Source organism: Callithrix jacchus, chromosome 1 (genome assembly GCF_049354715.1).
Source record: "Callithrix jacchus isolate 240 chromosome 1, calJac240_pri, whole genome shotgun sequence".
NCBI lineage: Eukaryota > Metazoa > Chordata > Mammalia > Primates > Cebidae > Callithrix > Callithrix jacchus.
This window is the reverse complement of record NC_133502.1, coordinates 165,200,863-165,217,203: the sequence shown is the minus strand read 5'-3', so window position 1 is coordinate 165,217,203 and position 16,341 is coordinate 165,200,863. Positions and strand designations below refer to the sequence as shown.

At 43.4% G+C, this 16,341-nt stretch overlaps 1 protein-coding gene across 7 annotated transcripts in view; it reads left to right on the top strand.

Annotated features, from left to right (window-relative positions):
* Positions 1 to 16,341, top strand: part of ASTN2 (astrotactin 2) — a 1,016,905-nt gene that overhangs the window by 557,023 nt on the left and 443,541 nt on the right. For all 7 annotated transcript variants that reach the window (XM_078375313.1, XM_002743253.6, XM_078375307.1 and 4 more), the window contains one exon: positions 13,192 to 13,342. In XM_078375313.1, coding sequence (XP_078231439.1) covers positions 13,192 to 13,342 — 151 coding nt within the window. The remainder of the gene's footprint in view (positions 1 to 13,191; positions 13,343 to 16,341) is intronic.

Here is a 16,341-nt window from a genome sequence, read left to right as displayed (position 1 = left end):
AACATAGACATAGCTATAGGTAGAGACACACATATTGATATTGAGGCAGGTACTTGCTGAGTGACTATTTCAATAACTACCTGTAAGCCCCAGAGGGACAAAGCCCATGTTTGTTTTGCTTTTTTCTGTATATCGGCACACCTCAGAGATACCGTGTTTAGCTACCAGAACCCTGTAATAAAGCAACTATCGTAATAAAGTGAGTTACATAAACACTTTTATTTCCTAGTGGATATAAAAGTTATTTTTTACTCTATAGTTTACTAAGTATACAGTTGCGTCATGTTTAAAAAATAATGCACATACCTTAATTACGAAATACTTTATTGCTAAAAAAAAAAAGCAGTTAATGATTATGTGAGTCTTAAGTGAGCCTTAATCATTTTGCTGATGCAGGGTATTGCTTCAGTGTTGACAGCTGCTCACTGATCAGGGTGGTAGTTACTGAAGGTTGAGGCGGCTGTGGTAATTTCTTAAAATAAGGCAGCAGTGAAGTTTGCTGTACCAATTGACTCTTCCTTTCGCAAAAGATTTTGCTGTAGCATGTGATATAGTCTGATAGCATTTTACCCACAGAACTCTTTTGGAAATTGAATTTTTTTCAATTCACTCAAACTGCCACTGCTTTATCAACTAAGTTTATGTAATATTTTGAATCTTTTATTATTATTTCAACAGTATTCACATCATCTTCACCAGTAGTTTACAACTCAAGAAACCACTTTCTTTGTTCGTCCACAAGAAGCAACTTCTCACTAGTTTTATCATGAGATTGCAGCAATTTAGGCACATCTTCAAGCTCCATCTCTGATTCTAGTTCTCTTGCTAGTTCCACATCTGTAGTTACTCCCTCCACTGAAGTCTTGAACCATTCAAAGTCATCGATGAGGGTTGGAATCAACTTTTTCCTACTAATATCAGTATTTTGACCTCCTCCCATAGATCAGAAATGTTTCTCATGGCATCTAAGATGGGGAATCCTTTCCAAAAGGTTTTCAATTTATTTTGCCCAGATCCATCAGAAAAATCACTGTCTATGGCAGCTATAACCTTGCAAAATATATTTCTTAAATAATAAGACTTGACAGTTGAAATTACTTGTTCATGCATGGGCTGCAGAAAGGATGCTGTGTGAGCACACATGAAAACAACATTAACCTCCTGTGCATCTCTATCACAGCTCATTTTTCTGAGCAGGAGTTCTCAACAGTGGACTTAAAATATTCAGTAAACCATGTTGTAAACAAATGTGCTGTCATTCAGGCATAGGCAGAGTAGATCTAGCATAATTCTTAAGGGCCCTAGGATTTTTATAATGGTAAATGAGTGTTGGCTTCAACAGCTACATTAACTTCTGATGAGAGAGACAGCCTGTCCTTTGAATCTTGGAACCCAGACTTCTCCTCTCTAGCTATGAAAGTCCTAGATGACATCTTCTTCCAATACAAGGCTGTTTCATCTACATTGAAAACCTGTTGTTTAATGTAGTTACCTTCATTAATTATTTTAGCTAGATGTTCTTGATAACTTGCTGCAGCTTCTATTAATACATCAATACTTGCTGCTTCTCCTTGAACTTTTACACTATGGAGATTGCTTCTTTTCTAAAACTTATGATCTCTGCTTAAACTTTTCTTCCACAGCTTCCTTACTTCTCTCAGCCTTCATAGAATTGAAAAGAATTAGGACCTTGCTCTAGTTTGGGTTTAAGGGAATATTGTAGCTGGCTTAATTTATCCACACCTCTAAAACATTCTCCATAACAGAAATAAAGCTGTTTCACTTTCTTATCATTTGTGTGTTGACAGAAGTAGCACTTTAAATTTTCTTTAAGAACTTTTTATTTGCATTCACAACCTGCCTAACTAGTGTAAGACACCTAGCTTTCAGTCTGTCTTGACTTTCCACATGCCTTCTTCACTAACCTTAATCATTTCTAGCTTTTGATTTAAAGTGAGAGATGTATGACTTTCCCTTACATTTAAACACCTAGAGGCAATTGTAGGGTTATTGATTGACCTGATTTCAATATTGTGTCTCAGTGAATAGGGAGGCCTTACATGTACCAAGTAAGTTGGCCACCTTTATATGAGTGCAATGATGGCTCCCCAAAACAATTACAATGGACACATCAAAGACCTTTGATCACAGATCATCATAACAGAGATAGTAACACAATATTGAAATATTGTGGGAATTGATCTGACGCATAGACATGAAGTGAGCACATGCTGTTGGAAAAACGGCACTGATTAGATTTGCTTGACACAGGGTAGCCACTGACCTTCAATTTTTAAGAAATGATACCTGCAATGGGTAATAAGATGAGGTGCAATAAAACAAGGCTGTGTATATACCCAACCTCCAACTCCAGGGGTGAGTGTTGGGTAAATATTTGTTAAATGAACAAACTCATTTCCAAAACACAACAGCCCTTTATTGAGGATCTTTATGTGTTTGGGCCTAGAGATAAGAGACTTTCATATCTTTTAACTCTTTGAATTTTGACCCACAATTCTGTGAGTCAAATATTATTGCCTCCATCACACAGATGGACAACAGACTTACAATCATTTTCTCTTTGTTCTAAAGACCACACAGCTGATGCGCCTTATTGTGCTCTCCTTCTCTTCTTTCAACACCTGTCCTTATTCAGTGAACAGCTGCAGTATGCCCAGTGCATTGACGGATGTGACCGAGGAGGACTCTCAGCATGCAGGAAGCTTACAGGCTACTCGGAAGCGCAAGGCACTCACAGGAAGTAATGAGATCACTCAGAATAGCCATATATATATATATATATCTCAACCTAAATTAGTGCAAATCATAATTACTAGAGGAAAGAGAACGTTAAGTGTCAGCTAAAACACCAGTCCCAGAATCTCTGGATGGAATGACCTCTTAAGGAGAAAGGCAGGACATGAAAGAGTCCAAGGTCAAATACACGCAGGGTGGAACCCAGCTCTGCCACTAGGACTCACTGCCAGTCCTCTCACCTCTGTAAATGCCAAGTCCTGCATGTGACAATATCTTTTCAAATTGAAAAATCTAATGTATTAGTTTGTTTTTGCATTGTTATAAAAAACTACCTGAGACTGGGTGATTTGTAAAGATAAGAGGTTTAATTGGCTCAGTGTTCCACAGTCTGTACAGGAAGCATGTTGGGAAGGGCTCAAGAAACTTATAACATGGTGGAAGGGGAAGGGGGAGCAGACAGGTCCTACATGGCTGGAACAGCAGGAAGAGAACAAGGGGCAAGTGCTACATACTTTTACACAACCAGATCTTGTGAGCGTTCACTCACTGTCACGAGAACAGCAATGGGGAAGTCTCCTGCCCCCAACCCAATGCCCTGCCATGATCTAATGACCTCCCACGTGGCTCCTCCTCCAACACTGAGGATTACAATTCAACATGAGACTTGGGTGGGGACATAGAGGCAAACCATACAGCAGGGATAATAGCATGATCCCATAGGACTATGACAATTATTAAATGAGATAATCTATGTTAAGCCAAAGTTCTCCTGTCACAGATTCTCAATAGTTATTAGTCCTCGTGAATGTTGTTATCACCAGGATATTGTACACCCTCTCCCCTGGAGGCCTGATTCCCTCCACAACTATCCCAAGGAAATGGCCACCCCTCCTCAGTTTGCATTTCTGAAGAGGCTGGAGCAGTAAATTGGAAGAGAATGTTCCCTTGCTGAATATCTCTGGCTTTGGAAAAGCTCAAATCTACCTCCCTGTAGATTTGGCTTGTCCCATATCACCCTATTCCTCCCCTGAAAGTTGTTTGTGCCAGGCACTGTCCGAATGCTTTACCTATGTTATCCTTAACTGGTCTCAAAACAGCCTAAAAGTAGGAGTTTCTTTCTTCTATGAAATGGGGATATATCACTTACATCACTGTGTTTTTGGGGAAGATTAAGTGAGTTGATACATGTAGTGCTTAAACCATTTATTGGCATATTATAAATGCACAAAAAGCTTGAACTATTATTGCCATAATGATTTGTGTAAACTATTCATCTTTGGTATTCCTCTAAATAAAAACAGATCTGCTTTTGAACCCTTGGGTGGCAGCCCGTAGCTTCCAGGGTAAAGTCCAGAATCACCATGGCCTGGCACACAGGAATCTCCTCTAGCCTGGCTCCTGGCACCCCTGCTGCTTCATCCTTTGCCATATCCCACCTCCTCCTTGACAGTCCAGCTTTTCTGCATCTCTTGAAGCCCCTCAGTCAGGATATTCTCTCTCCCCTACCTTAGCATATTCTTTCTCCCTGCTTAGAATTTCTTTATCCCACTCTATTTATCCCCCTTTACCTAATTTCCACCCATCCTTTAGGTCTCAGTCTCAATATTACCTCCTCCAAAAAGCCTTCTCTGAGCTCCTACTTCCAAGGTCTGTCAGGAGAGAGTCCTCTTTGTGGCCCTGGGGCCTCACTTATCTTTCTAGGTTAGTGTTTTCCTTCCTGCCTAGCCCGTGCTATGTCACATCCATTCTTTTGTCTCCCAGGAACCTAGCTGAGTGCCCAGAACAAGTCCAGCACCAATGAACATTTTCAAGTGAGAAAATGAACCACATAGGGTCTCAGATCTCATATCTTCTTCTATATTGAGCTCTTCCACATTCTCAAGGCATGGTTCTTGCAACTTTGAGGGACTTTCAGGTGGTACTAATTATTACCAGTTGTTGGGCTCTTACTGTGTACCAGGCATTTGACACATTTGCTCTAATCTATTACTCATGCTGGCTCTGCTAGTTAGGTAATAATATCCCCATTTTCCAGATGGGAAAATGGAGGCTTGAGTTTTAAGTGACTTGCCCAAGGTCTCTGGATCACCTGTGGTCAGTACTTCAAAACCAGCCTGGCCAACATGGTGAAATCCCATCTCTACTAAAAATACAAAAGTTAGCCGGGCATGGTAGCTCATGCCTGTAGTCCCAGCTACTCGGGAGGCTGAGACAGGAGAATCGTTTGAACCTGGGAGGCAGAGGTTGCACTGAGTCAAGATCATGCCACTGCATTCTAGCCTGGGTGACAGAGTGAGACTCTGTCTCAAAAAAAAAAAAAAAAGAGGCTTGCCCAAGGTCTCATAGTGAGTCAAGCGGGGATTCCTCCTCAGGGCAGTCTGACTCCAGACAAATTTGCCCTCTTATCTACTGTTCTACACTGTGGCTCGTGCTGTTAGGGGCTGAGAAGGCTCCCTAAATCCTAAGGCAGGGGGAGCCGCAAGATATATGAAAACATGTATCTACATAAACAACTGTATATGAATCTTCATAGCAGCATTATTTATAGTAGCTGAAAAGTGGAAAAAAACTCAAATGTCCATCAACTAGTGATGGATAAATAAAATGTGGAATATCTATATAACGGAATATCATTTGGCAATACAAAGGGAATGAAGTCGTGCTACATGATGAAACGTGGATGAACCTTGAAAACATTATGCTAACTGAAAGTAGCCAGTCACAAAAGACTACATATTGTATGACTTAATTTACATGAAGTGTTCAGAGTTGGTAAATCTATAAAGACACAAGATGAGTGGTTTCCCAACGATAGGGGCATTGGGAAGAAATGGCCGGGACTCATAATAGAGGCAGGGTTTCCCTTTGGGTTGATGAAAATATTCAAATATTGATCACTTAAACTGTACCCTACTTAAACTGTACCCTTTAAGTGGGTGAATCATATGGTATGTGAATTAGATCTCAACAAAGCTTTCTTTCTTTAAAATAAAAAAACTGAGCTTGATGTTATCAGGATATTGTCTTAGGTTCCTACTTCCCAGGGAGCTCAGGAAACCAGGCTGCTGGCTATTACCAGAGAATGATTAGTCTGCGTCAGTGGGGGACTTGTCACTGTCTTGGCTTGGTGTCATCCATTCACATCTCTCTATGAGTGACACAGACCTTTCCTGGTATTTATTAATAGCAGGCCATATCAGCATCTGTTCCCAGCCACCCTGCAAATGCTCACCCTCTGTGGGGCTTGGGCTGACTCAGCCAAATGGAGCCCAGGTGATGCATTTGCACTTGACCGGTCAGGTAATGAGGGGATGGCCATCTCATCATCTGGTGGGGTCCGGCTAACTCTGTTTTGGAGCCAGTATTAACAGAAAAAAAAATAATTTGTATGTCAGAGATAGAGAGAGGTTTGAAAACATTTTGCACAATATCTGGGTCATAAAGGTACAGAAACAGACACTAGAAGGCCAAAGAAAAGCCACAATGATAGTCAGCTCAGGACCTGGCGCCCAGTAGGTACTCAGATATTTACTGAATGAATAAATAACGAGTAAGTTTGCATTCGCTTTTAGTTTGGAAAGTACATTTCTATATCATGTTATTATGTCCTCTTGGTGATTTACAGAGTTGAGAATGAGACAGATATTGTTCCCATTTTACAGATGAGAAGGCTGAATTTCAGAAGATTCGTGTAGGAGAAAGAATGTGAAGCTGGACCTACCTGGGTTCAAATCCTAACTCCAACACCAACTTCAGGGTTTTCACATCTAAAACAGAAAATAATTCATCTGGCTGTCTCTTTCTGTAAATACAGGTTTTTTGTTTGTTTGTTTGTTTGTTTGTTTTGAGACAGGGTCTCGCTGTGTCACATAGGTTGGAGTGCAATAGCACTTACAGCTTACTGAATCCTTGACGCCCCCCAGCCCCCGCCAAACTTGCTGGGCTCAAGCAATTGTCCCACCTCAGCCTCCTGAGTAACTGGTACTACAGGCACACACCACCATACCTGGCTAATTTTAAAAAAAATTGTAGAGTTAGGGTCCCACTCTGTTGCCCAGGCTTGTCTTGAACTCCTGGGCTCAAGCAATCCTCCCGCCTCAGCCTCTCAAAGTGCTGGGATTCCAGGCATAAGCCACTACACCCATCTTTAATACAGTTTTAGTGAAACATAGCTATATTCTTTATTTTGCATGTTGTCTATGATTGTTTGTGTATTACAATAGCAGAGTTGAGTGATTGGGACACAGACTGTGTGGCCTGCAAAGCATAAGATCTTTACTCTCTAGCCCTGTATGGAAAAGTTCACCAAGCTCTTTTCTGTAGAGTGGTTGAAAACCCTCCACACGGTTCCTGTGGAGTTGGTCTTTTCTCCTCCCAAATGAACGCACAGATAATACAGAGAGTGACTTCATCAAGTTCCTTTCCCTAAGATTTTTCATACCCTGCACGGACCACAATGACACAGGAAGTGTCTGGAGTGGGAAGGGCCAGTGTGGTGTTAGGAGCACTTTGGTAAGAGCCAAGGAATGAGGTGTTTTATTTAGTCCTCACTCTGTGCTACCACGTGAATGTGAGCCCGTGCCCCTGTGCCCTGGGAAGGGCATGAATTGTGTCCCCACAAAATTTGTGTTTACCAGAACTTCAGAATGTGATCATATTTAGAAATAGGGCCTTTGCAGATATAACTAAGATGAGGTTATAACGGATTAAGGCAAAACCTAACTCCAACGAATGGTGTCATTATTTATTTATTTATTCATTCTTTTTTTTTTTTTTGAGATGGAGTCTTGCTCTATTGCCCAGGCTGGAGTGCAATGGCGTGATCTCGGCTCACTGCAACCTCCATCTCCCGGGTTCAAGTGATTCTCCTGCCTCAGCCTTCCAAGTAGTTGGGATTACAGACACCCACCACCACGCCCAACTAATTTTTATATTTTTAGTAGAGATGGGGTTTTGCCATGTTGGACAGGCTGGTCCCAAACTCCTGACCTCAGGTGATCCACCCGCCTTGGCCTCCCAAAGTGATGGAATTACAGGTGTGAGCCACTGCACCTAGCCCGAATAGTGTCATTTTAAGAAGAGGAGCGGACACACAGACACACAAGCAAGGAGGTTATGTGGTGATGGAAGCAGAGGTAGAAGTTCTGAAGCTACCAGCCAAGGAAAGCTAAGCATAGCTGGGAGCCATGGGAAGCTCTGAAGAGGCAAAGAAGGATTGCCTCTCCTAGAACCTAGAGAGGGACCAGGGCTCTGCCAAACACTGATTTTGGACTTCTGGCCTTCGGAACAAAAAGAGAATCAATTTCTTTTGTTTTAAGTCACCCAGTTCATGGTACTTGTTATGGCAGGTCTAGTTAAACTTAAACACTGTGCTCTCATCTATTCCTGCACGGACTGAGGCCATTGTGGACCATGTGCACGGGCCAGGAATCATGCTGTGGGAGGTACATAAAGAATGCACAGGCTGTACCCATCCTGCCCTCCTCTGCTAAGACAGAGAGATTGAACACAGATTCTTACTGGCCTTACTGTTAGGAGGGCTCAGACTCACCCAAGGCACAGAGCAAGTTGTTGAAGCTTAACTCAAGCACTCAGGACTTGTGGTCACGCAGATCTGAGTGCACAGCCTGGCCTCACTGAATCACGCCATAGAGAACCGGAGCAAGTAACATGACTTCCCTAAGAGCCTGTTTCTTCAGCTGCACATTGGGTGTAAAACTGTGTCATTTCTACAGCTCTTGTTAAAAATTACTTGGGAGGCCGAGGCGGGTGGATCATGAGGTCAGGAGATCGAGACCATCCTGGTCAACATGGTGAAACCCCGTCTCTATTAAAGATACAAAAAAATTAGCTGGGCGTGGTGGCGCGTGCCTGTAATCCCAGCTACTCAGGAGGCTGAGGCAGGAGAATTGCCTGAACCCAGGAGACGGAGGTTGCAGTGAGCTGAGATCGCGCCATTGCACTCCAGCCTGGGTAACAAGAGCGAAACTCCGTCTCAAAAAAAAAAAAAAAATTACAGGGAATATTTCAGGAAAGACACTTTGCATCATGCTTAGCACATAGCAGCTGCTCAGGAAATCCTAAATAATGAAGGTGATGTTGGTAATTTTGGTGATTGCTGACAAAGCTGTAATTCTCACCATCAGGGATTCTCTCCTGATGCCCAAGGGTAGTGTCTGTCCATCAGTCCAGCCTGCCTCCGCCCCCAGTGCTCTTCCAGTCTTCCCTTAGAGCCTCCCCACCCCCACCCCCAACCATTGGGGCAGTTCTAAGATCCGACAGACCCTAAACCCTGGGTTCTACCAGTGAGATGAAGGATTGAGCTCCCAAGTTAAGAAAACGCCAGTGTCTGCCTTAAGCTCTTTTTCTGTCTGTTGCTCAGATTCTCCATTCTCCAGCCTGACACAATCACTTCTCTTGACTTAATAGCAGCCCCTGTGTCAGGTCTTTGTGTTTTAAGTAATGTTCCCCTCATGTAACTGATGTTTATGCAGAATCAATCCTTTGAAAAGCAGACAGCCTTTGTATTTTTATAGCTTGAACTGTCTCTAGGTTCCAGAGAAAGGTGACATGTTTTTGCTTGTTTTTTGCTTCCTTTTCCTTGTTTCTTTGTCATTCTCCCTCTCTGCTCTCCATGGCTCTGTGTTTCCTTTCCTTTTTTTTTTTTTATTTTTTTATTTTTGAGACAGAGTCTCACTCTGTCACCCAGGCTGGAGTGTAACGGCTCACCGCAACCACTGCCTCCCAGGTTCAAGCTATTCTCCTGCCTCAGCCTCCCAAGTAGCTGGGAGTACAGGCACAAGCCACGACGCCCAGCTATTTCTTGTATTTTTAGTAGAAATGGGGTTTCACTGTTGGCCAGGCTGGTCTCAAACTCCTGACCTCAAGTGATCCAGCTGCCTCAGCCTCCCAAAGTGCTGGGATTACAGGTGTGAGCCACCGCACCTGGCCTGTTTTCTTCTTTACTCAGTGTCTTTCTCTTCCCTTTCTTTCTGTCTTTCTGCATCTGTCTCCTCCCATTTCCTTTTCTCGCTCCCCCTCCCACCTTCTCTTCCTCTCCTCTGCATACTTACACATTTGTTCCGTTTACCTTGATGCTGTCTCCTCTTTTAATCTGTTTCTTATGCCTCTGTGTCTCTCTTGGCTTTCTTTTTCCAGTTCTGTCTTTTCACTTTTATCTTGTCACATCCTTTCTCTCCTCCATTTGCCTTTGTTTTCCTCTCTCTATATGTGACCTGTATCCTTCTGTAATGCTCTGTATTTCTGTCTGTTCATCTGTACCTTTATATCCCTTCATCTGTTTGCAGCTGACTCTGTGTTTCTGCCTCTGTGTGTCTCTTTCCTTCTCAGCAGTTTCTTTCCCTGTTTATCTCTTGTTCTCTCGCTTTCTCAGTTCCTTCCGCCTTATCTCCTCCTCTCACTTCCCATTTCTTCTTCTCCCTTCCAGGGTATTAATATTTTAATACCCTTAATGTCTTCCCAGGATTCTCAACTCTTTCCATGATTCAAAAGTGGCAAGTCTCCCCAGAGCTTCTCCCTAGAGCTTCAGGAACTGTTAATTCTCTCCTCCCATAAACCTGTCACCTCCTCCAAGTTAGCAAGGGAGGGATAATCCTGGCAGCACCTCACCCTTCTTCTTTGTCCCTGTGCTACATACCTGAACAGGAAGGATTTGGAATGGAGACCTAGAGCTGGGGAGACAGAAGAGTGCCCTGTTGAGGAGGTTCTTAGTAAAACTACTCATTGGTGAAGACTGCGTCTAAGCCTTTGGGTGTTTTCTGTGTTTCATTTGAAAATATTTACATAGCACAATCTCCTTCCAGGCCCTGTGCTGGGGCTAAAGAGAAATGAATAAATCTTAAGCCTTTTACTTTAAAACCTTATAGTCTCTCTGGGAGACCGTGAAGCTGATAATTAAGATCAATAAGTTAAAAGATTTAGCCAATATGCTCACAGGGAAAAGGAATTAATTCTAGTAGGGCAAGCAGAGAAGATTTCACAAAGGTGGTAATGTAAAGCTCTGGAAGTCGAAGTCAGGACCTTGCCTCATATCACTGCTGTTTCCCCAGCACCTAGCATGGTGCCTGGTACATGGTAAGCACTCAGTAACCTTGTATAATACATGAATGAATGAATGAATGAGAAAAGTTTACAAAGATTCTTAGGATTTCATCAGGTAAGCATTTAGAAATGCACATCCCAGGCAGAAGGAAGAGCATGGTGAGGGATTCAGAGACATGCTGGCAGGTACCACACCCAGGTCCCCTCTTCAGGGCCAGCCTACCCACCTCCAGCTGTGGCCGTCAGTGGCTAGGCATTGCCTTCGACCACAGGGAACTGGCTAACCCAAGTATATCCCATTCCAGACAGCAGCCCTTATCAATGACTGGCTGCTGTGGGGGGATGCAAAGGCCTGGATGCCTTGCCTGCATTCAGGACACCCACAAAGGGCCTTCTTAGCTCAAGGGCCCCCTGTAGGATCAACTGAGGCTTTAGACCCACACTGTAGATCAGTCTCTCCTTTTACCAAATGCCCCCTCCTTCGCTTGCCCTTTTTTTTTTTTTCTGACACACGGTTTTGATCATGTCTCACTGTAGCTCAAGATATCCTCTCACCTCAGCCTGCTGAGTAGCTGGGACCACAGGCATGCACCTCTAAACCCTGCTAACTTTAAAAATTTTTGTAGAGACAGGGTTCTGCCACATTTCCTAAGCTGGTCTTAAACTCCTGGGCTTAAGCAAGCCTCCTGCCTGTGCCTCCCAAAATGCTGGGATTACAAATGTGAGCCACCAAGCTTAGCCCTTCCTTGCTGTCTGCCGATGATCTCCCAAGAGGGTTTATCAATAAACCTCCTGCATGTAACTTTCCAGTTTAGAATCTGTTTTCAGAGATTCTGTGTACAAGGAATGAAACAAGGCCTGTGCCTAGTGGATAGAGATATGAGGAGAGGGTAAATGTTGCTGGACAGGTAACCAGGGACCAGATTATGAAGTCTGAATGCCAGAGAAGCTAATTTATATTTCTTCTATAAGTACTGGGAAGCTATTGATCAGAGGAGTATTTAATTAGAGCTGGGATTTACCAAGTTCACTGACAGTCAGTATGAAAGATGGGACAGAAGGGATAAGACTGGAAGCAGGAAATGAATTAGGAGTTTTAAACCTGGTCCAAGCCTGAAGTGGAGAAGAATGGGAGAGGGGATGCAAGATGGTATGGACACATCCCATCCAGCAGTCACTCGCCTCTTCCTGCTTCATGTGCCAACACAGGCATTTCCCTCGCTTCACGGCTCTGGACCTCCTGAGGCACATATCAGGGAAGGGTATGTTCCTTTTCCCACTGCTCATGGTGCTCCTTTAAAATCCCCTGTAACTACTGGAACCATGTACCCTTTCTGCAGAAGACAGCATCAGAAGCCTTCATCTATATCCTCCACCACAGAGAATTCCATCTCATAAAATTTTGGCAGATTCATGGATTATGGTATCTAGTCTAGTCTTATCTTTTGAGAACGTCATTTGGGAGGAATCTTGTATTTCCCTGGAATCCCATGACCTTTCCAACAGCTATTGCCGTGGGAGGGTTCCTGTTGCTTGCAGAAGGGTGTGCCAAAATTGATGGTTTTACAGGACTAACCTAAGATACAGGGTTCGATTTCTAGAAGCTTTTACTCTGTGGAGGAGGTTAGGTCCCAGGAACCTGACTTTTTAACTTGTGTGTGCGTGTGTGTGTGTGTGTGTGTGTGCACATGCACATGCTGGGGTATCTTGGTGTGACTCATAGCCAATAGTCTTAATGGTGTGACTTATATGCAATAGTCTGAAAAATAAGGATTTAGGGCTCCAGAGGGACAGACTCCTGTGTTGGTGTCTTGGCTCTGCTGTTTATAGACTGTGGGATTTGGAGTCAGTCCCATAATCTTTCATGGTTTCAATTTTGTATTCACAAAGTTGGAATAATATGAATGTACCCAGTTGCACAATTGCTGTAGGGAGCTCTGAAATCTGTAGAAACAGGTAGGATGCAAGCTGAGAGTGAGGTAGTGAGAAGAGCCCTCTCTTTGAACTCAGCTGGAAGTTGGTTCAGACTTCATTTCTGTCACATTACAATCTGGTGGCCTTCAGCAAGACACTTCACCTTTCTAAGCCACAGTTCACCTGTGGTAAAGTGTACATCTCATGACTACCTCCAAGAATCATAAGTATTAATGAAATAAAGACTCTAGAGTTCTAGGTCCATTTCTCTGTATCACAGCTAGACAAGCACCACGTCATATGATGGTATACCTGTTGTTTCCTTTTTACAATATTGATTATTATTTTCCTGATTATAATAAATAAGTTATGGCTTAAAATGTAATGAATTCACATTATTCTTCTTAAATCTAAGGATGCAGATGTCTCTGGGGTTTAACCATTCTCTTTCTTTCCAAGGGAAGAAGCGATGCTGTCCACGTACTTTGAAACCATCAATGACCTGCTGTCCTCCTTTGGACCAGTTCGTGACTGCTCTCGAAACAATGGGGGCTGCACTCGCAACTTCAAGTGTGTGTCTGACCGGCAGGTGGACTCCTCAGGATGTGTGGTAAGTGCCTATTGGCCCAGGAATATAGCACTGACCCAGGTGCTAAGGCCACCTGCTGGAAGCCCTGCCCTGTGAGGGAACACTGGCCAGGAGGATCACACTCACACCACCCTTACCTGCCTCTGCAGCCTTCAGCACGCCAGCCTATCTGGGTTTCCTCACTTGTAAAATGAGATCCTTAAACCTGCCTCTTGGAATCATTAGAAGAATGAAACAAGACATTATAACCTAAGTGCCCACCATACAATAGGTCTTAGAGAACTTCTGGCCTTCAGAAGTTTACAGTCCATTTGAGAGTTAGACCAGGCATGCCTTACCTCTGCGAATACAATAGTAGCGGGATGTCAGTGAGGTGTAACTAGTATGGAGAGGGGGTGCTTTGTCTGATCTAAAAGATAAATTTTCAGCTGGGACCTCAGTTTCATAGAAGGCTTCCTTGGGAAGTTGGCTTTTGGCTTTGGCTTTTTTGCTTCAAAAGATGAGTCAACTTACATTAGGAAAAGAGGGGAGACGGCCAAGCAAAGACAGGAAGGAAGGGAGAGGCAGCCTTGTTTGCTTAGAATTTCAGTATCTAGTGTGGGACAAGGACACAGGGGAAGATGTGACGGGTTCCTGTTGCTTGCAGAGGGTGTGCCAAAACTGATGGTTTTATAGGAATGACCTAAGATACAGGGTTCGACCTCTAGAATGCTTTTACTCTATAGAGGAGACTAGGTCCCAGGAACCTGAGTTTTTAACGTGTGTGTGTGTGTGTGTGTGTGTGTGTGCACGTGCACATGCACTCTCACACACACACACACGTACACACACCCGGGTATCTTGGAAATACACTTGGGAAACATTGCCACATAGGCGAAACTGAGCCTGGCATTCAGTGCTCTGCATTCTGTGGTCCCTTTTCAGTCTCTCCAGCCGCATCTCTTATCACTTCATTCAATCTACACTAGAGCCAAGTGGAGCTAATTGGATGGAGTTCTATGAACTTGCCTGACTGTTTCATGCCTCAGAACCTTTGCTTGTACCTTCTCTCTGCCTAGAAAGAATTTCTCTCTAAGCCTATGAAGCAAAAAAGTGAACATCCTCCAGAGACATCTTTATGAAGCCTTTTTCCTCCCCGCAGGTGACCCTCTTTTCCATACAGTATCCTACTGTGTGCTGTACTTACCTTTACAATAGTCACCTGTGACCCTTTATAGCACAGAGTGGCTTTCCAGTATATGCATCTTAAAAACTGAGGGAGAGCCCAGGGAATCTGTTGATCCAGCTCAACATCCCAAAAGTACCCATCTCAGCAAATAAAGAAAAAAGAAAGAAGAACAAGAAGGGAAGGATAGAACCAGGGATGGGAATCCTGCTCTGGACTAGGCGCTCTGAACCCAAGGGATAGAACATACACTTGGCCCTTAATGTAGCTACACACCAGCTGAGAAACCAACAAATGTCAGGAGACCAATACAAAGAAGAAGCTTCTAGAATGAGATAATGCAATGAAACTATATTCAAGACTCAAGGAAGATCTGTTAAAGATCAACAGATCTTCAGAGGTGAATGGGCAATTAGAAATTTTAGTGATTAGAATTCTGAGGATTACAAGTGATAGAAATTAAAGCTAGTATAGGCAAGAAAAGAAAAAAAGGAAATGCACTGGCTTAAGTGAAAGTCTGGAGAAAATTGGATTGAAGGGCTCAAGCAGGGTCATTGGAGTTACCCTCCTTATCTTAGCTCTGCTTTCTTTAGCACTGTGCCATTCTCAGGTCAGCTGCAGGCTGGATGCAAGTCCTACAGGGCAAAAACACCTCTTTCCTAGTATCTCCAACTACTGTCACTAGATTGCATCTCATTGGGTCAACTTAGTTCTCATGCCCATCCATCCCTGCACTAATTGCTTGTCAGGGGGATTAACTGGGCTTATCCCAGAGCCAGCCATACCTGGAGCTAGCAGCAGGAGGCAGCTACACCTGAAATGCATGACCCTGAGATGGAGAAAGGCATAGACTCTCAAGAAACACTGGGGTGCTGGCAACAGGAGTTGTAGATGCTAGATGGATATACGTCAGCAGCTGTCTCCCTCACACCATCTCAACTACCCCTTCATATAGCACAATGGAAAGGTGAGACCCAGTGAGGGAGAGGAGGATTTGCTCAAGTCTTAAACCCAGCCAGTGGACAAACAGCTCAAAAGAATATCCTACATTGTGTCCAGAATGTGAGGCTGACCTTTCTGAAAGGATTAAGTTGTCTGCCTCTTTTCTTTTATCCATTAGTTCTCTTTCTCAAATTAATCAAGCTCCTTCTCCTTTAGGATAGATGTCCCATAATAATGAAACCTCAAAATACAGAGATGTGTGTGTGTGTGTGTGTGTGTGTGTCCGTGTGTGTGTGTGCACGCATGTAGGCTGGACTTGTCTCTGTTTGTCTTTTATTCATATAAACTGGAAAAGAGAAAGAACATTCATTCCCTGGGGGTTAAGAGAAAATTCAGCAGTCTGATGAAGTTGTCAAAGACCCTCCTCTCTAGATTAAGGATATAATTTTAAAACTGCTACTTCAGGGTTCAGTGGATGTAAGGCAAGCTCCTCTCTGTGCTTCAGAATAGACAGGGAAATAACACATTTATACTGAGATTTTTAAATCCCTTTCATTTCTCTGTAGACTCTCCATCATGTATTTAAAGAGAAACTTCTTTCCTTAGCTCCCATTCTAAGAAATTCCTGATTGGGCTCAGCAGCTCATGCCTGTAATCCCAGCATTTTGGGAGGCAAAGGCGGGAGGATCACAAGGTCAAGAGATCAAGACCATCCTGGCCAACATGGTAAAACCCTATCTCTACTAAAAATACAAAAACTAGCTGAGTGTGGTGGCGCGCACCTGTATGTAGTCCCAGCTACTCAGGAGGCTGAGGCAGGAGTGAACCCAGGAGGCAGAGGTTGCAGTGAGCTGAGATGGCAACACTGCACTCCAGCCTGGTGACAGAGCAAGACTCTTTCTCAAAAAATAAA